At 39.0% G+C, this 27,561-nt stretch overlaps 1 protein-coding gene across 5 annotated transcripts in view; it reads left to right on the top strand.

Moving 5' to 3' along the window:
* Positions 1-27,561, top strand: part of TAF1 (TATA-box binding protein associated factor 1) — a 71,159-nt gene that overhangs the window by 26,162 nt on the left and 17,436 nt on the right. For all 5 annotated transcript variants that reach the window (XM_072816376.1, XM_072816373.1, XM_072816374.1 and 2 more), the window contains exons 25-32: positions 1,155-1,366; positions 4,249-4,357; positions 4,569-4,667; positions 4,975-5,152; positions 9,653-9,720; positions 11,548-11,670; positions 12,827-12,919; positions 13,003-13,087. In XM_072816376.1, coding sequence (XP_072672477.1) covers positions 1,155-1,366; positions 4,249-4,357; positions 4,569-4,667; positions 4,975-5,152; positions 9,653-9,720; positions 11,548-11,670; positions 12,827-12,919; positions 13,003-13,087 — 967 coding nt within the window. The remainder of the gene's footprint in view (positions 1-1,154; positions 1,367-4,248; positions 4,358-4,568; positions 4,668-4,974; positions 5,153-9,652; positions 9,721-11,547; positions 11,671-12,826; positions 12,920-13,002; positions 13,088-27,561) is intronic.

Here is a 27,561-nt window from a genome sequence, read left to right as displayed (position 1 = left end):
ACTGGTACCAGCAACCTAATCTGGTGCCATTGGGTGTCATTTTATACTTTATCCGTTGGAAATATTTCCTAGGAGTTGAGGTAGGCTTGGTTGAGATAGATTTTTTTTTAAAGATTTTATTTATTTATTCATGAGAGACACACAGAGAGAGAGAGGCAGAGGGAGAAATAGGCTCCATGCAGGGAGCCTGACGTGGGACTCGATCCCGGGTCTCCAGGATCACGCCCTGGGCTGAAGGTGGCACTAAACCCCTGGGCCACCAGGGCTGCCCGAGATAGATTTTTTTTTAATGTGCACTTTTGTGTATGTGTGTATACATACATACATACATACTTTTAAAATTGTGCATATTAAAAGAGGCAACAAAAAAATTACCAGTACAGGTTGCTTTCCATAACTTAAGTAGGATTCCAGACATTACTATACAAGGTAACTATAATGTACAACATAAAAAGAGGACACTGTGGTATAGTGGAGAGAACCATGATTTTGGAAACAGATCTGCCTTCAGGTTCTGGTTCTGCCATTTAGTAGCTCTATGACCTTAACCTTTACCACTATACCTGTTTTTTTTTTTGAAATGGTAGCTGTTTCATAGTGTTGGAGTGATATAATGCATGGGAGGTACTTTATAAACTATAAAATTCTCAGCAAATGTAAGCTGGTGGTAACATGTACTGAGGTGATTAAATATTTTCAAGTTGCTTTCTTATATATGATATAAATATACAGTTGACCTCATATTACAGCTGAAACTGAGGTCAGTTGCAAAACTGAGACAGAAACTTGGTATTATTGAACCTTTTCCTTGGGACTGAAAATACACCCATGCTTGGCTGCCTGTGCTGCTGAATACAGTCTTCAGCTTCCAACAGACTTTCTCCTGCATATTTAACATTTTCATACTCTACAACTTGACTCGAGAGTGGAAATAGTCTCCCTGTTCTTCCTCACCAGAGGAATTCAGTCTCTGGATTGCATTTTATTTTGAATTGTCATTTCCATACAAGCTCTTTTGTCAAGTGGCTTCTTGTTGAAAGGTGTATAATAGTTATGTTAAAACAAAAGTTCAGCACCTGCCTTGTATGTATTTTGTAAAGCAAACATTAGGCAGCCTGTTTACCTCTGACACGTTGATACTTTTTCTTTTTCAGCTGAAATGTGGAGCTTGTGGTGCCATTGGGCACATGAGGACAAACAAGTTCTGCCCCCTCTACTATCAAACAAATGCTCCACCTTCCAACCCTGTTGCCATGACAGAGGAGCAGGAGGAGGAGTTGGAAAAGACAGTCATTCATAATGATAATGAAGAACTTATCAAGGTTGAAGGGACCAAGATCGTCCTGGGAAAACAGCTAATTGAGAGGTAAGGGATAGCAGGCAGGAAGTGCTATGGAGAGATCTGTTCAAAGTTGATGATATCAAAGGGTGGCAGGGGTAGATATGAGTGGAAGTCAGAACATGGGAACTTTGATGGATTTTCCTCAGTAATTATTGCCAGTAATGACAATTATGGTCTTTTGTCATGAAGCATTCCTTTAGGTTCTACCACTTGCCTTGGGGCTTGCTACCTAACTTTTCTGAGTCTTAGTTTCCTTATTTTAACCAAATAAAACCACCCTTACCAAGGTAGTTATGAAGATAAAATGACAGACTATATAAACATGTAGCACAGTGCCTGGCATGCCGTAGGTGCTCTTCCTATTTTACTTTAAGGCACTCATCCTATATGTAAAGTCCCTAATCTCAGAGAGTTCCAGTAACTGACCATCCTAAAAGATGGTTATCACAATGTCCTTTATGGCCTGCCCTACCCCCAATTCAGGATCCAATCCCAGTTCAAACATTAAATATTTTGAGTGTGTGTGTCTCTCTCTCTTTTTTAAAGATTGTATTTTTTTATTCATGAGACACACAGAAGCATAGGCAGGGGGAGAAATAGGCTCCTTGTGGGGAGCCGGATGGGGGACTCGATCCTGGGACTCTGGGATCATGCCCTGAGCCAAAGGCAGATGCTCAACCACTGAGCCACCCAGGCATCCCATTTTGAATGTCTCTTAATCTAGAACTGTTCTCTCTGCCTATTCTGTTTTTCGTGGCATTGACTTTTTTGAAGAGTCCAGGCCAGTTGTCTCCTAAAATATCCTATATTCTGGATTTGTTTGGTTGTTTTCTCATTGATTATGTTTAGATTAAATGTCTTTGGCAAGTTTACTAAAGAGGTGATGTTATGTACTTACTATACCACATCAAGAAGCACATAATGTCAGGTTTTCTTACTATTTTGATCATCTTGTTTAAGTGGTGATCCCCAGAACCCTCTATAATAAAGGTATGTTTTTACCTTTGTAAAGGTACCTATGCATGTGGGCGAATATCCTGTACCCTAACAATCTTTCAGTAGTTGTAGCATCCATTGATGATTGTTGCCTAACTCAATTGTTACATCAAGGGTTGTAAATAGTGGTTTTTCTAATTATAGCATTCTTTCTATATTAACTGGCATTTTTATAAAGAAAAGCTTTCCTTTCCTTTCTGTTTGAGTATTTCTATAGATTCTGAAATTCTTCCTTTTGTAAACTTAATATAATTTATTAACACTGTTTTCAATTGTGATAACCATATTGTCTCACTTTTGACCTCTTAAAGCCAGATCCTGTGTCCTTTTGAAACAATCCTGTAAATCTTTGAGAACGTCTTTGCTTTCTGACACAAGATGTTTTAGGCTGTCCTTGAAATTTCCTTGTTCAAGACTTAGAATCAGCCATTCTTCAAGGAGCCCTGGTTCCTTTTATCACAGAATGGTATTTAGAACCAAGATCTAGGTGTTAGGTATGCTCATTGCCACTGAGATGTCATTGCTGCTAGGCTTTTAGTGGATAGGCTAGGAAATACACATAAATTATAGATCACATCAAAATCTCCAATTCAAATCGTATCTACAGATTTTTCCTCCTCTTTCCCCATTTATATCTGTATCCTATTCCTGGTTTCCACCATCAATATGTTTATTCATTTGCTCTGTCTGTATATCTGTCATATACAAAGTATTTTGGGAATTGTAATACCAATATCACTAACAACAAATTTATAAAGTAGATTCAAGGTGTTTTCTGTAGTTTATTGTCCTTAAACTATATACCATTGAAGTTGTACAGCCAGGGTATTCAAAATATATTTGAACTCTTTTTTGAGTATAACTTTTTTTGTGTGTGTGTGTATAACTTTTAGTCAATTTGACGTATAGTTATATTCATTTGTCTCTGATTGAGACAAAATTGATGGGTACCATTATGTAATTTTCAGATGTATGTACAGTGTTGTAGATCGGTATTTATATACACTACAAAGTGGTCACCATCATAAGTCTAGTTACCACCATACAAATTGTTTCTGCTTCTATTAAGTGTGGGTTTTTAAAAAATTTTTTTAAAGTTTTTTAAAGATTGTTTATTTATTCATGAGAGAAAGAGACAGAGACACAGGCAGAGAGAGAAGCAGGTTCTCTGTGGGGAGCCTCATGCGGGACTCAATCCCAGGACCTCAATATCAGGACCTGAGATGAAGGCAGATACTCAACCTCTGAGCCACCCAGACACCCTGGGTTTTTTTTTCCATTCTTGATTTAATTTATCAGTATCTATAGTAGTCATGTTTTGAAGCACACTATGAAAGGAAATTGTAGTGTCTTGATCCCATACAATGGAAAGGAAAAAGGTGAATGGGCTTTTAATGATTGAGGGAAACTCAAGCTAGTTTTTTTTTTTTTTTTTGCATACCAGTTTTTAATTTCTTCCTTGTTTCCAGTATAAGTTTAGCTTCCTAGCCCTTGAACCCTGAGATAGAATGTTGGAGCTGGAAGAATTCTTAAAATTCCTTTAGCCTAGCTCCCTTATCTTCTAAATAGGAAACTGAGGTGAGGTTGTGTCTTGCCTGGTTCTTTATTAATTTGGAGATCCTATGAGGCCTTGCCTGATCTGAGCCTTAGAATTTGGATATCTAGGGACACCTAGTCCTACATTGGGCTTCCTGCATGAAGCCTGCTTCTCCCTCTGCCTATGTCTCTGCCCCCTCTCATGAATGAATAAATAAAATCTTTAAAAAGAAAAAAATTGGATATCTGGCCTTTGGTTTGGCTTTTCCTCCTCAGGCTCATGCTCAGGTACTTTGGACTTCTTCATTGTAGTTGTTTTTTTTCTGGGGACTAGATTTAGGGACTATATGCTATGAAAGTGTCATTGATTACAGTGCAGATGAGGTTCGAAGAAAATCTCTGGTTCTCAAGTTCCCTAAACAGCAACTTCCTCCCAAGAAGAAACGGCGAGTTGGAACCACTGTTCACTGTGACTACTTAAATGTGAGTATCTCCATTGCTTCTTTCTAACCAGGTGGGGTTCTCATTGATTCCTTCAGCCCTCTAACCCATGGCTCTAGCACAGCCTTAGATTCTTCCTTTGGCCTTGCCCTGAAAATAATGTGTACCGTTCATTACAAGATTTCTAAGCTATAGCTAGAAAGGATTGTTTTTCTTATCTAAAGAAGCACTCTGATTTCCCGTTTCTCCTTAGAGACCTCATAAATCCATCCACCGGCGCCGGACAGACCCAATGGTGACATTGTCCTCCATCTTGGAGTCTATCATCAATGACATGAGAGATCTTCCAAATGTGAGTTCATCACATTCATCTCTACAGTAGGAATGGCAAAGCCCTTTGTTCTATCTGTGATTTCAGATAGAGGGCAGTAGAGTATACTCATAGGTATATGGAATTCCTAATCTTTGGGATGTAGTTTTTTGGTTTGTTTTATTTTTTAAAAAATAGTTTAGTAGAGGAAACAGATCTACCTGCTTCATCTAGAAAGATTCCTTTGAGACTTGATGGCCAGGTAGACAGGTAAGATGTGAGAGTCTTCAGGAACTGTCTCTGCCAGGTGTTCTTTGCTCATGGATAATGCTGTCTCTTATTTGCACAGACCTACCCTTTCCACACTCCAGTCAATGCAAAGGTTGTAAAGGACTACTACAAAATCATCACTCGACCAATGGACTTACAAACACTCCGTGAAAATGTGCGCAAACGCCTTTACCCATCTCGGGAAGAGTTCAGAGAACATTTGGAGCTCATTGTGAAAAATAGTGCAACCTATAATGGTAAGAATCACCTGTTCCTTGACTGCAAAGATCACCTTTCAGATCCTTATTTGTCTCTAACTAGTCCTAAATTCAGACTAGATTGTACTGACTGAAAGGATCTACAGTGTATATGCATTTTGGGATTATGAAAATCAGTGCACATTTTTGTCCTTTAATGTTGCTTCTTGGAATGCCTGGGTGGCTTAATTAGTTAAGCGTCTGCCTTCAGTTCAGTCATGATCCTGGAGTCCCAGGATCGAGCCCCTCATTGGGCTCCCTGCTCAGCAGAGTGTCTGCTTTTCCTACTCCTTTTGCTTCTCCCTCTGCTCACGTGCTTGCTCATGCGTACTCTCTCTCTCAAATAAATAAATAAAATCTTAAAAAATAATAATATTGCTTCTTTTTAGTGCCACTTTTTTAATAATAAATTTATTTTTTATTGGTGTTCAATTTGCCAACATATGGAATAACACCCAGTGCTCATCCCGTCAAGTGCCCCCTCAGTGCCCGCCACCCAGTCACCCCCACCCCCAGCCCTCCTCCCCTTCCACCACCCCTAGTTCGTTTCCCAGAGTTAGGAGTCTTCCATGTTCTGTCTCCCTTTCTGATATTTCCTACCCATTTCTTCTCCCTTCCCCTCTATTCCCTTTCACTATTATTTATATTCCCCAAATGAATGAGACCATATAATGTTTGTCCTTCTCCGATTGACTTATTTCACTCAGCATAATACCCTCCAGTTCCATCCACGTCGAAGCAGATGGTGGGTATTTGTCATTTTTAATGGCTGAATAATATTCCATTGTATACATAAACCACATCTTCTTTATCCATTCCATCTTTCGATGGACACCGAGGCTCCTTCCACAGTTTGGCTATTGTGGTTAGTCCCACTTTTTAATGTATTCTCTGGAGAATTTGAAGTCTTTCTATCGAAATGAAACAGTTGCATGAAGATTAGTGGAAGGAGGAAGTGGGACTGATTAAATTGAAGGAGGAGACAGTATGGATGGAACCTGTGCAGAATGTGTGCCTATGACCATATTTGCTGTGTGTGAATCTTTGATTTGATCTATAGATTTGTTATAGGGGCTCTTACATGTTCACTTTGCTCAAGATCTGCAAAGAGAAGGAATAAGAAATCTGCTTTCTGTTCTTAAAAGGGGGGAAACAGTATAGCTTCTGCATATAAGGGATAAAGGTTTCTGATCTCCAGTTGTATCCTTGAGCACAGATTCATGTATTAGTGTGGGGATTAATAATACAGATAATGAGGGATCCCTGGGTGGCGCAGCGGTTTGGCGCCTGCCTTTGGCCCAGGGCGCGATCCTGGAGATCCGGGATCGAATCCCACGTCAGGCTCCCGGTGCATGGAGCCTGCTTCTCCCTCTGCCTGTGTCTCTGCCTCTCTCTCTCTCTCACTGTGTGCCTATCATGAATAAATAAAAATTTAAAAAAAAGAATACAGATAATGAGTCATGGCCCTGCCACTTACTAAGATACCCTAGACAAATTCTTAGATAAGTTACCTTAGACAGCCTCTCACAGCCTCCTCAGTTTTGTCATCTGTAAACATGAGACAATAGCAGTACCTAGATTCTTTCTTTCACAAGCATGCCTAACCCATTTATCTAGTCTCCTGTCCAGTGCCTGGCACCCATACGTACTAGAGACTCCTACCACATTCAGCATTATATTTCACTAACTCTCCTATGACATTTCTTCACGCCTCTTGCATGGTCTTTGCCCTGTCTGGAATGCCCTTTGTTCCCTTTCAATGGTGAATTTCCATTCTTATTTCCAGACCAACTCATATCATTTCTTCATGAAGACTTATTCATACTGCCCAAAATACCCATTTTTTTTATCTTCTGTCCTCCCCAGTACAATTAAATCAACTTTTATGACTTTTCTTAAAAAGATTTTATTTATTTATTTATTTATTTATTTATTTATTTATTTATTCCTGAGAGACACACAGAGAGAGGCAGAGAGATAGAAGGAGAAACAGGCTCCCTGCAGGGAGCCTGATGTGGGACTCGATCCCTGGCCAGAGATCATGCCCTGAGCTAAAGGCAGACGCTCAACCGTTGAGCCACCCAGGCGTCCCAACTTTTATGACTCTTAACTGTGTTCTATATAATTACTGAATCTGAATTATTGTATCCGAATCTCCAGTCACTTTGTGACCTCCCAGAGAGACTATGTATTATTCATCTTTGTATTCTCAGGGCCTAGCAGAGGGCTCGACACAGAAGGGAAGAACACATTTGTTAGGCCCAACTGTCATTCAAGTTACAAGGATAAATACTTAATGGAAGAGGAATGAGAAGATGTTAAGAGTCGACTTAGAAAGTACAGAGCTGAGGTACCTGTAGGTCATTTAGGTAGAGATTGTTAGTACAAAATAAAAATCTAAGTTACGACCTTTTTACAGCCTGACAATTTTCTTTTTTTTTTAATTTTTATTTATTTATGATAGTCACAGAGAGAGAGAGAGAGGCAGAGACACAGGCAGAGGGAGAAGCAGGCTCCATGCACTGGGAGCCCGACGTGGGACTCGATCCCGGGTCTCCAGGATTGCGCCCTGGGCCAAAGGCAGGCGCCAAACCGCTGCGCCACCCAGGGATCCCCTGACAATTTTCTCTAGCTCAATCCCCTTTCTTCCTCATACCCGTTGCTGATAATAGAAGTAGTAGCAATGCTACCAGTGGCTCCAGGTGCCCTTCTGGCAACTCTATCTGGTTGCCTTATTTAGACTGATGATATTACCATCTATCTAGTTGTACATCCTAGACATGGTGGTCATTGTTGCTTCTACCCTCTCTTCTGCATATTCATAGGTTACTAAGTCCCATGAATTGTACTCTCTACATACAGTTTGCTGGAACACATCCCCTTCCTTTTGGTCTTTGTTGCTACTATCTTGGTTGAAGCCCTTGTCATTTATTTGACCCCTTGCAGCAGCTTCCAGATTTTCCCTTTGCTGCTTGCCATAATTCTTCACACTGTTGATAGGGTAATTTCTTCTAAAACACAGATTTGGAAATTTTTTCAGCATGGAATCTTTAGCGGCTTTGTATCATTGGCGAGATCTTTCTAATGTGGCCCCTCCTGCCTTTCCAAGTTCCATTTCCTGTTTATCCTCTACGCATACTGTGTTGCAGTTGTATTAAACTACTTATGGTTCTTGCGAAATGTGCTGCCGCATATTTCTGTTATTTTGCTTATCTTTGTATCTCTGTATACTTTTTCTTCCCTCTGGAATGTCTTTCCACTGTCTTGTCTACGTGATGGTCTACATGGTGGATCTCTACTCTTCACTAATGACACTACTCAAATGTCAGCCACAGCAAGCCTTTCCCACTTCCCAGTATGCAGATTTAATTGTTGTAAAGCAGCTTACAACATGTTTCATATGCAACCCTCCCATATTTCCTAGAAACCAGTGTATTTCTCTATTTGCACTATACTCAGTTTTTTAAAAAAATTATGGAAATTGTTAGGTATATACAGAAGTAGAATAAACCTCAGCACACCTATTCACCTAATCAACAATTACCCTCCTATGGCCAATTCTTGCTTATTGTTTAGTCTGTATTTCCAGACTATCCAGCTTATCGGTGCATCCATAAATATTTCAGGCACTCAGACTATTTTGGCAGTGATTTATTTTCATGTCATTTTCTTTGACCCAAGAGCTAAGGTAGGAACTGTGTCTTATTTTCCCTTTATTTTCATCATTGAATACATCACAGACTATCCCTAATCATTCATTGAATGAATAAACAAATAAATGCTAGATTAATTAATTAGTTGAGAACAGAGTTGAGGCTTAGGGTCTCGGGAACACTTACATAAACAAATAGAGAAAGATAGTCAAGCAAAGGATACTGAAAGGAAATAGTCAGAATTACTGCACCTAGATGAAAATGTTTTAATTATCTCTATAATGAGCGTAAATCAAAGCAGCCATAAGTGGGGACTGTAGGAAATAGTTCGAGTATTTTCTGAAGCTCTTGTTGGATTTCAAAGAAATTCAGTAGTCTGAGATGAGATGGAGAATCTTTTATTACAAAGGCTTTGGATTAGCCTCATGTTGGAAGGACATTCTAAACCATGAGTTGTATAAACAAAGATTGTGATCATGAATTTTATATGTTAAGTGTGGAAAGATTGTATCATGCATTCATGTCTTCAGCCATTCTTAAATTATCATTCCCTGCCGATAGTATTACTTTCAAGGTATTAAAAGCAGCAGTATCAATAGTAGTACTGTTGCATATATATAAAAATAAGAAAGAGTTAAAATTAGTTTATTTATCAATACTGTGTATCTGTCATGTGTTAGCACTGAAAAATGGAGATAAAACTAATATATCTGTCTAACCTAGCAGCTGGGATGGTGCCTGGCACATCCTAGGCATTTAAGTAAATGTGTTAAAAGTCTAGAGAGGTATTGGCAGCTCTCGTCTCCCATTTTTAAAGGCCTCACTTATTGTTCCTCTATAAATTTAGGTCCGAAGCACTCATTGACCCAGATCTCTCAATCTATGCTGGATCTCTGTGATGAAAAACTCAAAGAGGTAAGATTTTTTTTTTTTTTGAGGTAAGATATTTAAAATGAGAGAAAGCCAGTGGCTATATTGGCTGGTTCATTCAGAATATGGGGGTCATAAATTTGAATCCCATGGTGGGTGTAGAGATTACTTAAATAAATAAATATTTAAAAATAAATAAATAGGGGATCCCTGGGTGGCTCAGCAGTTTAGCGCCTGCCTTTGGCCCAGGGCGCAATCCTGGAGTCCCAGGATCGAGTCCCACATCAGGCTTCCGGCATGGAGCCTGCTTCTCCCTCCTCTGTCTCTGCCTCTCTCTCTCTCTGTCTATGTCTATCATAAATAAATAAATAAATAAATAAATAAATAAATAAATAAATAAATAAATAAATGACTCTTTAAAAAATAATAAGTAAATAAATAAAAATAAATAAATAAAATGAGAAAAAGGCGTGGAACTTGAGGATGGCTAGTAGCAGGATTGAGGAAGGAGGGAATGGTAACAGAAGGAAAAGTAGAGAAATGTAGAAATAGCAGATCTTTAGTATGTTAGAGAAATTATATAATCCAATTCCTTCTTTTGTAGATGGAAAAACTGAGATCCATAGAAAAAAATTACTTGCCCTGGGCAAGTAAATATTATATATTAACTATTAAATAGTTATTAAATAGTGTAGCTAAGAGTGAAATCTAGAACCCACAAAATGTTAAAAAGGGCTGAGAAAAGTGAATTCCCGAGAAGTCAGCTAGAGTTAAGAGACTGTGAGACTGTTTTGGCAGAGAGAAACTTTAATTTTTTAAAGATTTTCTTTTTTTTTCTTAGGGAGTGGGGAGAGGGGCAGAGGGAGAGAAAGAATCTTAAGCAGGCTCCACACCCAGCATGGAGCCTGACACAGGCCTCGCTCTCGCAACCCTGAGATCATGACCTTAGCCAAAATCAAGAGTCATATGCTTAACCAACTGAGCCACCCAGTGCCCCTATATCCATTTTCTTACCAAAAAAATAGCACCTTCCAAGCTTATAAAAAGTGGGAGTATGATGATGATGTGAATATTAAAGTAGACATTTCATAAAAGAGGATAATCAAATGGCTCATAAACATGGAAAGATTAACTTGATCAGTCATTGGGGAAATGCAAATTTAAACCATGTTTAGATGCTACTGTATGCCCACCAGAAAGGCTAAAATCTGAAAAGACTAAAAAATAACTGCTAGTACTAAGTGTTGGTGAAGATGTGGAACAATTACAACATAAACTTATTCCTAGTATAGTCTGAAAAGAACTTTTTGGGTTCAATTCCCATATGTAAAAGTCAGTAACCAACAGTATGTTCAGTGTTTTCAGCAACAGTTTACAGCAAAAACAGCATAATAGGGCAGCCCGGGTGGCTCAGCAGTTTAGCGCCTTCGGCCCAGGGCCTGATCCTGGAGACCTGGGATTGAGTCCCACGTCAGGCTCCCTGCATGGAACCTGCTTCTCCCTCTGCCTGTGCCTGTCTCTCATGAATAAATAAATAAAATCGTTATAAAAACAGCGTAATATTAAAACCTAACTGGGTGAAGATATTTTTGTTGTGGGAGCTAGTTATCAGTTCCCAGGGATGTGTATCTTTGTGACCTACAATAATAGAAGATAGAATACCTAAAGTAGCGGTTGGTACATCCCTTTTGATCCTTTCACTAGAATATCATTTCTCTTATTTGGACTCTCTGCCTGGAACTGAAGTTGAGAATTCAGTTAGGCTTTTTTGGGCAAGGGCAGTAGGTAACTGAACCGTAAATTATCAATAAGTTTCTGCGGTGATTACACATCAGGGAAACCTCGTTTCTTCCTTGCTTTGTTTCATATCAGAAAGAAGATAAATTGGCTCGTTTAGAGAAAGCTATCAACCCCTTGCTGGATGATGATGACCAAGTAGCATTTTCTTTCATTCTGGACAACATTGTCACCCAGAAAATGATGGCAGTTCCAGATGTAAGTAGTCTCTGTGCTAAATGTTGTGGAGAGGGGAGTCCCTGGGTGGCTCAGTGGTTTAGCGCCTGCCTTCAGCCCAGAGTGTGATCATCAAGTCCCGGGATTGAGTCCTGCATCGGGCTCCCTGCATGGAGCCTGCTTCTCCCTCTGCCTGTGTCTGCCCCTCTCTCTCTCTCTCTCTCTGTGTGTCTCTAATGAATAAATAAATAAAATCTTAAAAATAAATAAATAACTATTGTGGAGATAATACAGGGGAAGGGAAAGGACAGTAGAGTATATATGGGTATGTATGTTGGGGAGTCTGAAGGGTAGTGTTTATAAATGCAAACTGGCATATAATTTTAAAAACTGACCTTTTTGCTGTATGAGTGTTTTATCATTAAAATCAGAGGCCATGGGCAGCCCCGGTGGCTCAGCGGTTTAGCGCCACCTTCAGCCCAGGACATGATCCTGGAGACCTGGGATCGAGTCCCACGTCAGGCTCCCTGTGTGGAGCCTGCTTCTCCCTCTGCCTGTGTCTCTGCCTCTCTCTCTCTCTCTCTATGTCTCTCATGAATAAATAAATAAAATCTTTAAAAATAAATAAATAAAATCAGAGGCCAGGAATCTGTAGATATAGAATCTTTTTTTCCTATTGTTGACATTCAGTATATGAAAGCTCCTGAATAGCCCAGGAGAGAAATTAGGATGCCAGCTAATGGGAGGCTTTTGATTGAGAGGTGCTTCTTAACAGATGGCAGTTTATTAATTATCCAGTATTTGTTATCTTTTGTTTGATTTTTTTTTGTCTTTTACAAACTTTATGGCAGGACTACTATGTTGACTGTATCATTTTTTGGTAACGATTCTTCCTTAGGAATTCTGAACTGAGTTTCTTTTTGTGTTGTAGGCATATGTTATATATGTGTTCATGCTATAAAACTTCTGGATAGGACTGGGGAATAAGAAGTTTTAATTGTGAGTATAGAGCAGGGATTCTTCCTTAAAGGAATCCATGAACCCCTTAAATTGTATACAAAATTTTGTGTGTCTTTCTGGGAAAAGGGGTTCATAGCATTTGTTGGAACCTTTAGAATATTTGTGACCCAATGATGGTTGAGAATCTCTTGTATAAAGAATGGTTTCCATTTAATTTTTCGTGCTTTCTGTTTTCTAGTCTTGGCCATTTCATCACCCAGTTAATAAGAAGTTTGTTCCAGATTATTACAAAGTGATTATCAGTCCAATGGATTTAGAGACTATACGTAAGGTGAATGATTTGAGATAAAATGTCTTTTTGGAAGCCAGTAAATTTGTACATATATCTAAGTCCCTGGGTTCTTTTAATTACAGAATATCTCCAAGCACAAGTACCAGAGTCGGGAGAGCTTTCTGGATGATGTCAACCTTATTCTGGCCAACAGTGTTAAGTATAATGGTGGGTATTTCTCCTTTTTTTCCCCTTCCTATCATTCTCTCCATCCAGTGTTAGTTAGCATTACTAAAATTTAATTACATGAAGTAGCCTTGAAAAGTACTCTGCCTTTTTTTTTTAAGCAGGCATATGTTTTAGTGTGTTTTGTAAAGCTTGCTAATAACTGTTAATGATGAAAAAGCAATATACATATACTTTTTTAAACTTTGGAAAGCACAGAAAAATGAGAAGAGAATAAAAATCAAATGGATCTTAACTTTGGGCTTTGAGCTGTCATGCTTTCCATGAGATGTGAAAATTCACCTATGCCCTGGGCCCTTAGATGGAGCTTAAGGAAATGTGTAGCTATAGACCATAGTGAGCTTCCTCAGAGTGTGGAGTTTTGGTTCAGTACACAAACCGATAATACATGCCCAGCTAGTTACTTCCTTCTATATTAGCAACTGAATCTACTGGTCAGAAAGACATAGTTACTCTGCTCACATAATTCACAATCCAACTGACGGAGAGAGACTGTTAAAATGCAGTTTTACAAGAGCTGTATTAGAAGAATGTACAAAGTGCATTAGAGGAGAAAAAGGAGCATCTCAACCTAAGAATGAGGAAAGGCTTCATAAATAAGCTAACAAAGACCAATGTTGAATGACTCACTTGTTAGGAAACATTGATTGAGCACCCTAATGTATGCTGGCACCGATGGATGCTACAAATATAAAATCAAAATCAACTGACATATGATTCCTGCCCTCAAATTGGTTGTAGTTTATTTAGGGAAACAGAAAAGAAAATTTTATCTAGTTAAATATTATGCTAGATGTAGGCCTATAATACCATAGGGATACAGAGACACCATATCTAAATCAGAGTGGAATTCAAGGAAACTCTCTAGAAGAGAGTTTGCTTAAGCTGAGTTCTAAAGGCTCAGTGGAGTTGCCAGGAAAAGACTAAGGAGAAAATGTTCTAGACATAGAAAAGCAGCACATAAAGATACAGAGTCTGAAATTACATTATAGGCTTAAGAAACAACTGGTTGGGGTTGCAATGATGTATACATGTTGGTGAGTGACTGGTTCTATGTAGAAGTCTCTAGGAGTCAAATCCTAGAGACCTTTGTGTGTGCCCTGTGTCATATTTAAGGGATTTTACTTTATCCTGAGCAGAAAGACATTGAGGAATTAAGCACTAAAATGGCAATCTCATATAATTCCTTAAGCAAAATAGAAGAGGGAGCTAAGGGCATTTGAGAGAATTGCCTAGCATACTGAGGTCTCAACTAAAATACCCACGTGATTGTGTGACTTTTTTGCAGCAATATTCAGCAGCTGAACTAGTATGGCTGTACATTTGCTAGATACAAGGGACAGAGAATTGGAAGGAGGAGGTGAAGGAATGGACAGCCAGAAAGACAGATGAGGAAATGGATATAGAGAAGAGAATGTTTAATGCCATAGAGAAATGAAAGAATAAGCAAGTTCAGAGAATGATACTTGTCTAGAACTTATATATATCATTAAGGGAAGGTGATTGGAGATGAGCCTTCCATTTTTCTTCCATCTGGGTTGGTTTAAAAGAATCTGCTTTCTCCCTTGTACTCTTTTTATTGCTCACTGGAAATTAGAGAATGGAAATGCCCTTTGTTAAGTCAGTTATGCTCCATCATTTTCTCCTAAAAACACCTAAAGCTGATCACCCAGAATTCTGGCAAAAGAAGTGTTGAGAGGCTCACAGATGTCTAAAAATGATTGTAACAAGTGATAAAGCAAGAGTGTTAGAGAAAGCCTGCTTGGCCTTGGTGATGGCTGGCTTAAGATAAAAGGCAGATTTAAAAGGCGCTAATGTAAGACAATAAGAAAAACCCAGAAGACGCTAAGTGAAAAATGCACAGAGGGCAAACAGGCAGATCACAGGAGACTGACATGAAATAGCTAATGAACATGAATAAATACTGAGTTGCACCCAATAATCAAAGAAATGCAAATTGAAACAAAAAGATACCTTTTTCCCACCTATTAGATGAACTCAACTTTTTTTTAAATATTTTATTTCTTTATTCATGAGAGACACAGAAGAGAGAGAGGCAGAGACACAGGCAGAGGGAGAAGCAGGCTCCACGCAGGGAGCCCGACATGGGACTTGATCCCGGCTCTCCAGGATCAGGCCCTGAGCTGAAGGCAGGCGCCAAACCGCTGAGCCACCCAGGCATCCCTCAACTTTTTTTTTAATGAAAGTATTCAATGCGCATGAGGCAGGTGCTCTCACATATTGCTCTTGGCAATATGTAAGACATTTCTGGAAAGCTCTTTGGCAGCATTGAGAAACTTAAAAATAGGTAAGTAAACAGATTTCATAATCAAGTAAACTTGAATTTGAATATTGGTCCTACCACTTAATAGCAGCATGACTTAGGGCAAGTAACTTAGCCCTTGCTTTCCTGTCTATAAAATGGAAATAATAATAGTACCATCCTCAGAGAGCTATTGTGAAGATTCAGTAAAATAACACATGTAAGGGCAGCCCCGGTGGCTCAGCGGTTTAGCTTCACCTTCTGCCCAGGGCATGATCCTGGAGACCCAGGATCGAGTCCCATGTCAGGCTCCCTGCATGGAGCCTGCTTCTCCCTCTGCCTGTGTCTCTGCCGCTCTCTCTCTGGGTCTCTCATGAATAAATAAATAAAATCTTAAAAAAAACACATGTAAGTTTAATGTACATGTAGGGTATATCCAATATGGTAGAATACCCTAATCAGAGATACAGGCAAAGATATTCATAATAATGTTATTTATATTAATGAGAAATAATCTGAATGGTTAATGTTGAGGGAATGATTATTGTGCCATCTATATGATGGATTATCATATAAAGATTGAGCACTCTTTTTAAAAAATAATGATAGTAGTGTTCACAATGTTAAGTAAGCAAAACATAACACAAAACTTCTTTTATCTCAGTTATGCTTTTTTTAAAAAAAAAGATGTATACATAGAAAAAAACTGAAGGAAACATCAATGTGATAATAGTGGTTATTTCTGAGGTAGGGTTAGGATTTTTTGTTTGTTTGTTTTCATCTTTTGTATGTTTTCCAAGTTTCCTACTAGTATGAAAGACCGGAAATTCTTCCTAGAGGTTTTTGAATTTTGAAGGATGATGATTATAGTAGCTAATTCTATATTTGGCACCTTCTGGGCCAAGCTGAATAGTAAAGTAGAGAAGGGTGAAGAAATTCTAGGCAGGGACCACAAACAGAAAAGTAAGGGAGAGTGTCTTGGATAAGGGAAATGTAAATAGTTGTTTGGCTAGTATGAAGAGTGGGAGCTACTTTTGGTGATAAGAGAGGAGTTTTTCAAGGTAGATGGGGTCAAATCACAAAAGGCCTAGTATGTCACACTAAGCCTTTAAAAGGAAAGAGGATTATATCAGGTATTTTAATGAGATCATTCTGGAAGCTATCTAAAGGATAGATGAGAGGGGAATCAGGTATAGACCAGGGAGCACCTGGGTTGCTCAGTGGTTGAGCATCTGCCGTTGGCTCAGGTCGTGATCCTGGGGTCCTAGGATCGAGTTCCATATTGGGCTCCCTGCAGGGAGCCTGCTTCTTCTGCCTATGTCTTTTCCTCTCTCTATCTCTCATGAATAAATAAATAAGATCTTTTAAAAAAGATAGAAACCAGTAGAGAAACTATTGATAATAGTCCAAGTTAAAAATACTGAGGGCAAAAAAAAAATACTGAGGTCTTGGAGCACCTGGGTGGTTCAGTTTGTTAACTGTCTGCCTTTGGCTCAGGTCATGATCTTGGGAGTCCTGGGATTAAGCCCCAGTTGGGCTCCCTGCTCAGTGGGGAGTCAGCTTTTCCCTTTAACTCTGCCCCTCTCCTCCACTCATGCTGTCTCTCTCTCTTTTGAATAAATAAATAAAATCTTTTTTAAAAATACTGAAAGCTGGAGCCAAGGTTAAGTAGCAGTGAGAATGGAAAGATGGGGACAGATTGTAGAGATACTATGGAGGGAGAATTGATATCTTCATAAATGGTTGGAAGTTGGGGGTGTTGGGTCAAGGTTAGGGAGAATTCAAGATAATGCAAAGCACTCATGCTCTTGGGTAAAAACATAAATGGGTACAAACTTTTTAAAGGACGGTAAATGGGCATTACTTTTGATCAGTTTCACCTCTAGGGAATACTCCACACATAAATAATTGCAACATCATACAGTTGACCCTTGAACAACATGGGTTTTAACTGTACAGGTCCATTTATACACAGACTTTTTGCAGTAGAGTACTGTAAATGTATTTTCTTTATGTAGCATTTTCTTTTCTGTAGCTTACTTTACTGTAAAAATACAATATATAACATATAATATACAAAATATGTGTTGACTGTTAATGTTTATCAGTAAGGCTTCCAGTCAACAGTAGGATCTTTATCAGTTGTTAAGTCTTTGGGGAATCAGAAGTTATAAGCAGATTTTTGATTGCGTGGGGTGTTGGCACCCCAAACCCCTATGTTCAAGAGTCAACTTGTAATTGCAAAAACATGGGAACACCTTGAATATCCAACAATAGGAAATCAGTTAAATAAATCTTTAAAATAAATTATGGTACCTATATATGATGGAGTACTGTTTAGCTGTCAAAATGGGAAATTAGCTAACAAAGTAAGGTATACTTGTATATGCTGATATGAAAATGTATTCAGGATGTATTGTTGAAAAATAGATTACTCAACAGTATGTACAGAAGAGGTTGTAAATTCAGATCTTATAAAGGCCAGAGAGGTATGGGTGAAATGAGCACAGTAGGGACTGATTAACTGGAGAGGACATATCCATCTAAAGGAATCAGTCACTACTTGGTTTATTTGTTGCCATGGACTAAAATTACTAAAGCACTTATTTGTGCTTAGGTGTTTTGAGTTATTTTAATTGAGCACACAATACTTTCATAATTTAAAAAAATATTCCACTTTCAGAGGATGGATAAATCAGATGACATCTAGAATTCTGACTTGGATAACTGGTGGTGCCATTGACTAATACAGGAAATAGATGGGGGGGTGGTTTTGGAAAAAAAAGTGGTCAAGTTCAGTTTGGACTGTGTTATATTGAGGTAGAGCATCCAAACAAAGACTTAGTAGAAAGTTGGCTATATACATGTCCTAAGCTCAGAAGTCCTTACTGTAAATATGGATTTTTTTTCAGATTATTAGCATATGAAAGTAGAAGTAGATGAGCTCAAATAGAGATTAGGGGTATTTTCCTTGAACCCCCAATACTGTACGTAAAATTATGGTTGCATGTTTTTCAGGCAGAAAGACCATAGGTTTATCAGATTACTGAAGTTTTACGTAACCCAAAAAAGTTAAGACCCATTGATTAGTTGAGAGAATGTAGAATAGACTTGACAGATTTCCACATTAAAGGGACCAACCAGATGGAGAATACTGAGGAGTGGCCAGAATGAAAGAATGAAAAACTGAAGAGGCTAAGACTTGGAAACCAAGAGGAGAGGAAGATAGCCTACAGGTCAAGTGCTACACAGAAAACCAGGGAGAATGGTGGTTTAAAGAGCTGTTTCAGTGAGGTGGTTAGAATCAAAAGCCAGACTTCAGGGGTGCCTGGATGGCTCAGTCAATTAAGTGTCCAACTCTTGATTTCGGCTCAGGTCATGATCTCAGAGTTGTAGGATTGAGCCCCACGTTAGGCTCCGCACTCAGTACTGAGTCCACTTGTCCTTCTCCCTCTGCTCTTCCCCACTTGCACTCTCTTCTCTCTCAAATAAAGAAATAAAATCTTTAAAAGCCAGACTGCAAAGGATATGAAATGAATGGGAAGTGAGGAAGTAGAAACTGAAATTTGCCTGTGAAGGGAAGGAGGAAAATTGTAATCAATATATGGAAGGGGATGAATGCATTTGGACAAGGGACCTTTGTATAGGTGAAAGAAAAGAAAATTAAGGAAACGAAGTGAGTTTCTTGTGGAAGGTAGGAAGATAGACACTGAGAAAGTTTCTGCCCATAGCCTCTTATTTTTTCTCCAAAGTAGGAAATAGGGTCTTCTGCTGACGGTGGGTGAGATGAAGGGAGAAGGAATTTGAAGAGAAATGTTGATAAGGGTTTGAATTATCTGTTGTAGGAAGTTTATAAAGTAGCTGACTAGGGACATTACAGAACTATTGAGAAGCCTTTGAGGGTCCAGCTGATGTTGGAGACCATTTTTATAGTAGCATCAATTGGCATGGTTGTATTATAATTGTCAGGGAACTAAGAAGGCAGATGATAGAATTGCTTCAGGATTGGGACTTCGTTTTCTGGATGTGCTGAAAACATTGGAAATTGAAGGTGTCAGCAAGGGAAAAAAAAGGTTGAAGTTTGAGCTTCTCAAATTTTGTCACCAAAGGACCCTTTATAGCAGAGGATTCTAGTCTCTGGTTTGGGGGGGGGAGGTATTCCAAAGCAGCTCTACAAAGGCTTGACATTTCTTGGCAATTCATGTTTTTTCTTTAAAAGTTACTCAGATTTTGCCTTTGATACTTACACACATTTGGTACTTAGACACATTTCACATTTCTTACCAAATTATTTTCTTTTCTTCTTTTTAAAAATTTTATTTATTTATTCATGAGAGACACAGAGAGAGAGAAAAAAGGCAGAGGCACAGGCAGAGGGAGAAGAAGGCTCCATGCACGAAGCCCGATGTAGGACTTGATCCCGGGACTCCAGGATCACACCCTGAGCCAAAGGCAGACACTCAACCGCTGAGCCACCCAGGCATCCCTTATTTTCACTTTTTAAAGAGAGTTTACTTAATTATTTGAGAGAGAATGCGCACAAGCTGGGGGAGGGGCAGAGGGAGAGGCACAAGCAGACTCCTTGCTGAGGGCAGGAGGCTGGGACTGGATATGGGACTTGATCCCAGGACCCTGAGATCATGACCTGAGCCGAAATCAGGAGCTTAACCAACTGAGCCATCCAGGTGCCCCCAAATTGTTTTATCCCCCAGCCTCCATCTTCAAATACAATTGCTAATGAAGGGAGATATACCATACTACACATTACCTTACTTTTTAAAGCATGGGGAGTGATGAGGGAGGAAACTAAAGCCAAGAGAAGCTTGATAGATTGGGAAATAGGAATTAGTGGGCTTTTAGGCTTGTAAGTTTCCTTGAGGTCAGAGGAAATGAAAAAAAGCGGGCAGATAGAAGGCTGTAATTTAAAAAGGATATTGGTGGGGCACCTGGGTGGCTCAGTCAGTTAAAATATCTGCTTTCGACTCAGGTCATAATCCCAGGGTCCTGAGATTGAGCCCCATGTAGGGCCCCCTGCTCAGTGGGGGTGCCTGCTTCTCCCTCTCCCTCTGCCCCTGCCTGTACTCTCTCACTCTCTCTCCGTCAAATCACATCTTTTTAAAATGTAGGTTATTGGAATTGAAACTTTCAGAAGTCAATCTGTTTTCACTTAAAGACCACATTCTGGGTAGAGCCTTGGATATATTTGGCTAGAGTGGAAGTGCAAACTGTTGGCATGAAATTAGCAAGGATTTTGGTTCGGTGGTACATGTGAGCATTAGAGTAACCCACCATGATAGGTAGGGATTTGGAGCCAAGAGAATGACTCTGCCAGGTGTGTAGGCCCTTGGTGAATGTGAGTAGGTTCATAATGGTGAGTAGAGATGAAGAGCAGAGATCTCAAACTCAGGTGGCTTGCAGGGGCCAGGCAAGTAATAGAAATGAGTGAAGTGAGCCCAGTGTGGATTGTATTAAAAGAGTACTAGGGATCCCTGGGTGGCGCAGAGGTTTGGCGCCTGCCTTTGGCCCAGGGCGCGATCCTGGAGACCCGGGATCGAATCCCACATCGGGCTCCCGGTGCATGGAGCCTGCTTCTCCCTCTGCCTTTGTTTCTGGCTCTCTCTGTCTCTCAGTCTTTCATGAATGAATGAATGAATGAATGAATGAATGAATGAATGAATAAATAAATAAATAAATAAATAAATAAATAAATAAATAAAATCTTTAAAAAAAAATAAAAAAAATAAAAGAGTACTATTCCATCTAAAGAGTCATTTTCTTCATGTGATCATTGCCCTAAGGAAATGAGTATAGTGTTGCTAGCTAGTTTCAATTTTTCAAGAGAAGCTGAAAATGTGGGTTTTTGTGTGTGACATTTCCCAATTTTTACATATTTGCAAATTTAAAATTTTTTAAAAATTCTGTGGGCCAATCAGAAAACCTCTATCTGCAGGCCACGTCTGGCTCCAAGACAGCTGGTTTTCAACCTCTGGCACAGTAGAGAACAAGTCTCAAAATAGGTTTTTTTTTTCCCAAGGTGGGGAGTAAATAATGATTTGGTAGCAACAGTGGACAGCTTAGAAGGCTGACTTTTCCCCCTCCTAAACAAGTTGATGAGAGTAGAAGAAACTTCTGACTAGAGCTGTAATGGTTCGTAGTATCATAGGATACAAGATGTGACATCTTTTATACTAAAAGGACATCAGTCTTGGAGTTGAAGGCCACAAATGAGATGTTTCCTACTATCAGGTACCATGTGTAAAATTCTGTATAAAATTTTGTTGATTTGGTCAGATTTGTTTGTTCTTTTTAAAGGTTTTATTTATTTATTCATGAGACACGCAGAGAAAGGCAGAGACATAGGCAGAAGGAGAAGCAGGAAGGAAGCTCCCCACAGCTTGATGCAGGACTCAATCCCAGGACCCTGGGATCACACCCTGAGCCAAAGGCAGACGCTCAACCACCGTGCCACCCACGCACCCCGATTTGGTCATATTTGAACATGCTCTGTTTTTTTTTTTTTCATGCTCTGTTTTTAATTAATAGTGATAGAGTTCACATAGGGTTTATTCCCTACTATAAAATTTTTATTTCAAAAAATTTTACTAACCAGGGATCCCTGGGTGGCGCAGTGGTTTAGCACCTGCCTTTGGCCCAGGGCGCGATCCTGGAGACCCGGGATCGAATCCCACGTCGGGCTCCCGGTGCATGGAGCCTGCTTCTCCCTCTGCCTATGTCTCTGCCTCTCTCTCTCTCTCTCTCTCTCTCTCTGTGTGTGACTATCATAAATAAATAAAAATTAAAAAAACAAAAAAAACAAAAAATTTTACTAACCAAAGTTAGTAGAATAGTATATCTAGTTAACATTATCTTGACTCTTTCCATTCAGAGCCTTCCCACATAGTATCACACTACATATAAACATATTCCTGTAGCATTTTATGTAACTCCATCAACTTATCCTATATTATCGTGTGTGTGTGTGTGTGTGTGTGTGTGTGTGTATGTGTATTTACAGTATGTAGCCAGAATGCTAGCACTGAGACTAGGGTCATTAGGCAATAAGTGGAAGATAAGTAATACTCCATGTAAAAGTGTACCTGGAAGGGTGCAGGACATGTCAGAGGACTGTCTTGTACTTACATGGTGGTGATGGCCTGCACACTAATAGAGTTCAAGCCCTTATGCCTCCTGCCCACCACATAGGTACTGAATCAATCTCAGAGCCTCTCTCCATGTTAAAGTCACATTTGAAAGGAGCATTAATAACCAGGGAAACCCAGAATTTGGAATTGGAGCTCTTTGCAGTAGCCTCAGAAGGCATAGAACATTCTGTGTTTGTGACAGGAGAGAGACATATAAATCAAGAAATCCCTTCTGAAAAACACAACCCAGGGACGCCTGGGTGGCTCTGCGATTGAGCATCTGCCTTTGGCTCAGGGCATGATCCCAGAATTCCGGGATTGAGTCCCACATCGGGCTCCTTGCGAAGAGCCTGCTTCTCCCTCTGCCAGTGACTCTGCCTTCTCTCTGTGTCTGTCATGAATAAATAAATAAGATCTTTTTTAAAAAAAAAGAAAAAACACAACCCAAACATTTTGCCAGGCTTTATAAAACCGTAAGGTCATAAGTTGTTGATAGAGATGAGTTAGTACTTAAATGTTGGGTTAAGTTTGAAGTGAACTACATTGTCTGTACCAGTAGGTGATGCCAAGCTATTCATAATATTTCTTTTCCCAAAGAATTTCCTAGCAAGTTCCTCCTCTGGTGCTCTTCAAAGCAAAAATCAGCTCTGATGAGAAGCCATCATCAGGGTAGGCCTAGGATAGGTAGATCATGTATCCTTAAACCCAAGACCCCAAACTTTTAGAATGTTCAGTGGAACCCTACAATCTAGATAAGATATAACTTTACAAAAAGAAAAGAAAACTGCCAAAAAAAAAAAACCCTAAAAAACTCCTGGGAGGGATTTTTTCCCCACTTTCATTTGAGTAACTCCCAACCCTGTTTGAGCTCTGATAGTTGCTCTGGTTAAAGAACCCCTTGTAGAATCTCATCCTAGACAGTTTATTATTCAGCCAGGGGCTCAAGGGAGCCTCTGCAGATCTTAGGTTATTTTTCTGTGGAGGTCTCTCCTCTCCAGTTCTACCCTGCTATTTCCAGCAGTCTTCACCTCCAATTCCAGTATTGATATCTGTGGCTCTGTTAAGACTGCTGTGCCTTGCTTGGGTTGAGTAGAAAGCTAAGGGCAATTGTAGAGCCCACCTCCTTTATTTCCCTTATCTCAGGGATCCTAGGCCCACACTTCTTGTGGGGCAGTGTTTGAAAATCGCTATTTCATAATAGGCTAGTAGCAGTTAGTCCATCCATCCAGTTTGTTTGTAATGTTTTCTGACACCGAGAAACTTGCTTTTTGAAATTGTATAATTAAAATAACAATGTTCTGTTAGTTTCAGGTGAACAGTAGGATTCAAACAGTTTTATACATTTCTCTGTGCTCATCAAGATAAGTGCAGTCTTTAATCCCCATCATCTACTTCACCCATCCCCCCACCCACCTCTCCTCTGGCAATCACTAGTTTGCTCTCTGTATTTAAGAGTCTGTTTGTTTGTCTTTTTCTTTATTGTTTTGTTTCCTAAATTCTACATAAGAGTGAAATCATATGGTGTTTGTCTTTCTCTGATTGCTTCACTTAGCATTATACTCCATAGCTCCATCCATGCCATTGTAAATGGCAAGATTTCATTGTTTTCATGACTGAGTAATATTCCATTGTGTATATATATATGTCTTTTGTATCCATCTATGCATGGATACTTGGGCTGCTTTCATACCTTAGCTATTGTAAATAATACTGCCGTAAACATAGGGCTACGTATATTTCTTCAAATCCATATTTTCATTTTCTTTGGGTCAATAGACACATGAAAAGACATTACTAATCATCAGGAAAATGCAAATCAAAACCACAATGAAACATCACCTTACTTACACCTGTCAGAATATCTAAAATCAAAGACATAAGAAACAAGTATGGATGAGGATGTGAAGGAAAAGGAACCATCTTGGTGCATTCTTGGTGGGAATGCAAATTGGTGCAGTCATTGTGGAAACAGTATGGAGCTTCCTCAACAAATAAAAATAGAAATACCATATGATGCAGTAATTCCACTACTGGGTATATACCCAGAGCAAATGAGAAACTTCGTTTTTATGTAGTTGTATTTATCATCTGTCTTTTCATTTATGATTGCTATCTTTGGTATAATTGTTTAAGAGATCTCCCCTATCCCTAAGATATCCAACTATGTTCTCTTCTAATACCTACCATATTTTAAATATTTGAATGTATATGTATATGAATATTTATTGATTTTTAAAAATAGATTCTATGGAATAAGGTAAATATCGAACTTCTTTTCTCTTCCTTTTTTTTTTAAAGATTTTATTTATTTATTCATGAGAGACAGAGAGAGAGGCAGAGACGTAGGCAGAGGGAGAAGCAGACTCCATGCAGGAAGCCCAACGTGGGACTCAATCCCAGGACTCCAGGATCATGCCCTGGCCTGAAGGCAGGTGCCAAACCGCTAAGCCACCCAGGGATCCCCTTATTTTCTCCTCCAAATGATTTAGCCAATGTCCCAAATTCTATTTATGGAATAGTCTGTCATTTTCTACTACATGAAATGATACCTTTATCATGTACTAAATTCTTACATATTACTGAACCCATTTGAGGTTGTCTATTTTCTTTTACTTACCTATCTAATACACACAATTATCACCAGATATTATCACTATGATCATCACTCAGAATTTATAATTTTAGCAGTGCCTGGGTGGCTCAGCAGTCGAGCATCTGCCTTTGGCTCAGTTTGTGATCCCAGGGTCCTGGGATCAAGTTCTGCATCAGGCTCCCAGGAGGGAGCCTGCTTCTCCCTCTGCCTATGTCTCTGCCTCTCTCTCTGGGCCTCTCATAAGTAAATACATAAAATCTGTAAAAAAAATAAAATAAAATAATTGAAGAAAGCCAAGGAATTTAAAATTATACTTTTTTTGCACTTAAAAAATTAATTCATTTGTGTGTATATGTTTCATGCAGTTTATGTCATCATGTAGCCTCCACTGCAATCAAGATTTGAGAACTGTTCTATTACCACAAATGAACTCCCTGATGCTACCTCTCTGTATCCACATCCACCCACATGCACCTACCACTGTCTTGTCACCTGGCAACCGCTTATATGTTCTTCATCTTTATAGTTTTGACAGTTGAGCATGGGTTTTTTTATTATTTTATTTACATTCAACTAATTAACACATAGTATATTATTACAGAGACAGAGTTCAGTAATTAATCAGTTGTATATAACACCCAGTGCTCATTCCATCATGTGTCCTTCTTAATGCCTGTTACCCATTTAGTCCCACCACCACCCCCTGCCCCTCAACCCTGAGTTTGTCTCCTCTGATTTCGTCTTGTTTTTTTTCCTCCCTTCCCCTATGCTCCTCTGTTTTGTTTTTTAAATTCCATATGTGAGTGAAATCATATGATAATTGTCTTTCTCTGATTGACTTATTTTGCTTAGCATAATACCCTGTAGCTCCATCCACGTTGCAAATGGCAAGATCTCATTTTTGATGGCTGAGGAGGATTCCTGTGTGTGTGTGTGTGTGTGTTATATATATACTGCATCTTCTTTATCCATTCATCTAGTGATGGACATGTGGGCTCTTTCCATAGTTTGGTTATTGTGGACATTGCTGCTATAAACATTGGGGTGAGGGTGCCCCTTCAGATCACTACATCAGTATCTTTGGGGTAAATACCTACAAGTGCAATTGCTGAGTCGTAGGGTAGCTCTATTTTTAACTTTTTGAGGAACATCCATACTGATTTCCAGAGGGGCTTTACCAACTTGCATTCCCACCAGTAGTATAAGAGGGTTCCCCTGTCATCACATCCTCACCAATATATGTCGTTTCCTGACTTGTTAATTTTAGCTATTCTGACCAGTATGAGGTTTTGATTTGTATCATTGTGGTTTTGATTTGTATTTACCCAATGCTGATATATTAACATGCCCAGATGCTCAACATCACTCAGCATCTGGGCATGTTAATATAAAAAATAATACTGTTTTTGACATTGACTTTTTCACTAAGTGTAATTGTCTTGAGATCTATTCAAATTGTTGTGTGTACCAGTAGTTCATTTTTTTCAAATTGTTGAGTAGCATTTCATTGTGCCAGAGTTTGTTTAACCATTCACTTGCTGGAGGTCTGTCAGATTTCCAGTATTTTGTATTGTAAATAAAAGCTGCTGTGAACATTTGTGTACAGGGTTTTGTATGAGTATAAATGTTCACTTCCCAGGGATAGATGCCCAAGAGGATGATGGTAAACATATGTTTTGTAAGAAACTGCCAAACTCTTTCCAGTGTGTCTGTACCATTTTACATTCCTACAAGCAGTATGTGAATGATCCAGTTTGTCTTTAGTATTTAGTATTATCATTTTTTTCATTTTAGACATTCTTTTATCTCCTTGTGGCTTTACTTTTCATTTCCCTAATGGCTGTTGGTGTTAAATATCCTTTTATATGCTTATGTACCATCCACATAATTTCTTTGTTGAGGTGTCTGTTCATTTCTTTGCCCCAGTTTTAATTGTGCTGCTTTCTTTTTTGTGTGTGCTGTTTTCTTTCTTTTTTAAAAAAATATTTTATTTATTTATTCATGAGAGACAGAGAGAGAGAGATAGAGACATAGGCAGAGGGACAAGCAGGTTCCCTGTAGGGAGCCTGATATGGGACTCTATCCCAGGACCCTAGGATCATTACCTGAGCCAAAGGCAGATGCTCAACCACTGAGCCACCAGGTGCCCCTGTGCTATCTTCTTATTAATGAGTTTTGAGGGTTATTTTAGGTAGTTGTTCTTTGCTAGATGTATGATTTTTTTAATTTGCATTTTTAGAAATAAAACCAAAATGTATTCAAGTATAGTTGACATAGTGTTATATTAGCTTCAGTTGTATAACATAGTGAATCACCAATACTATACATTATGCTGTGCTCACCAGGATAAGTGTAGTTACCACCTATCATGGAACATTATTACAATATTATTGACTACATTTCCAATGTTATACTTTTTATCCCCATGACTTACTTATTTTATAACTGAGTGTTGGCA

Source organism: Canis lupus, chromosome X (assembly GCF_048164855.1).
Source record: "Canis lupus baileyi chromosome X, mCanLup2.hap1, whole genome shotgun sequence".
In the NCBI taxonomy this organism is placed as follows: domain Eukaryota; kingdom Metazoa; phylum Chordata; class Mammalia; order Carnivora; family Canidae; genus Canis; species Canis lupus.
This window is presented reverse-complemented; position numbering and strand designations above follow the sequence as displayed.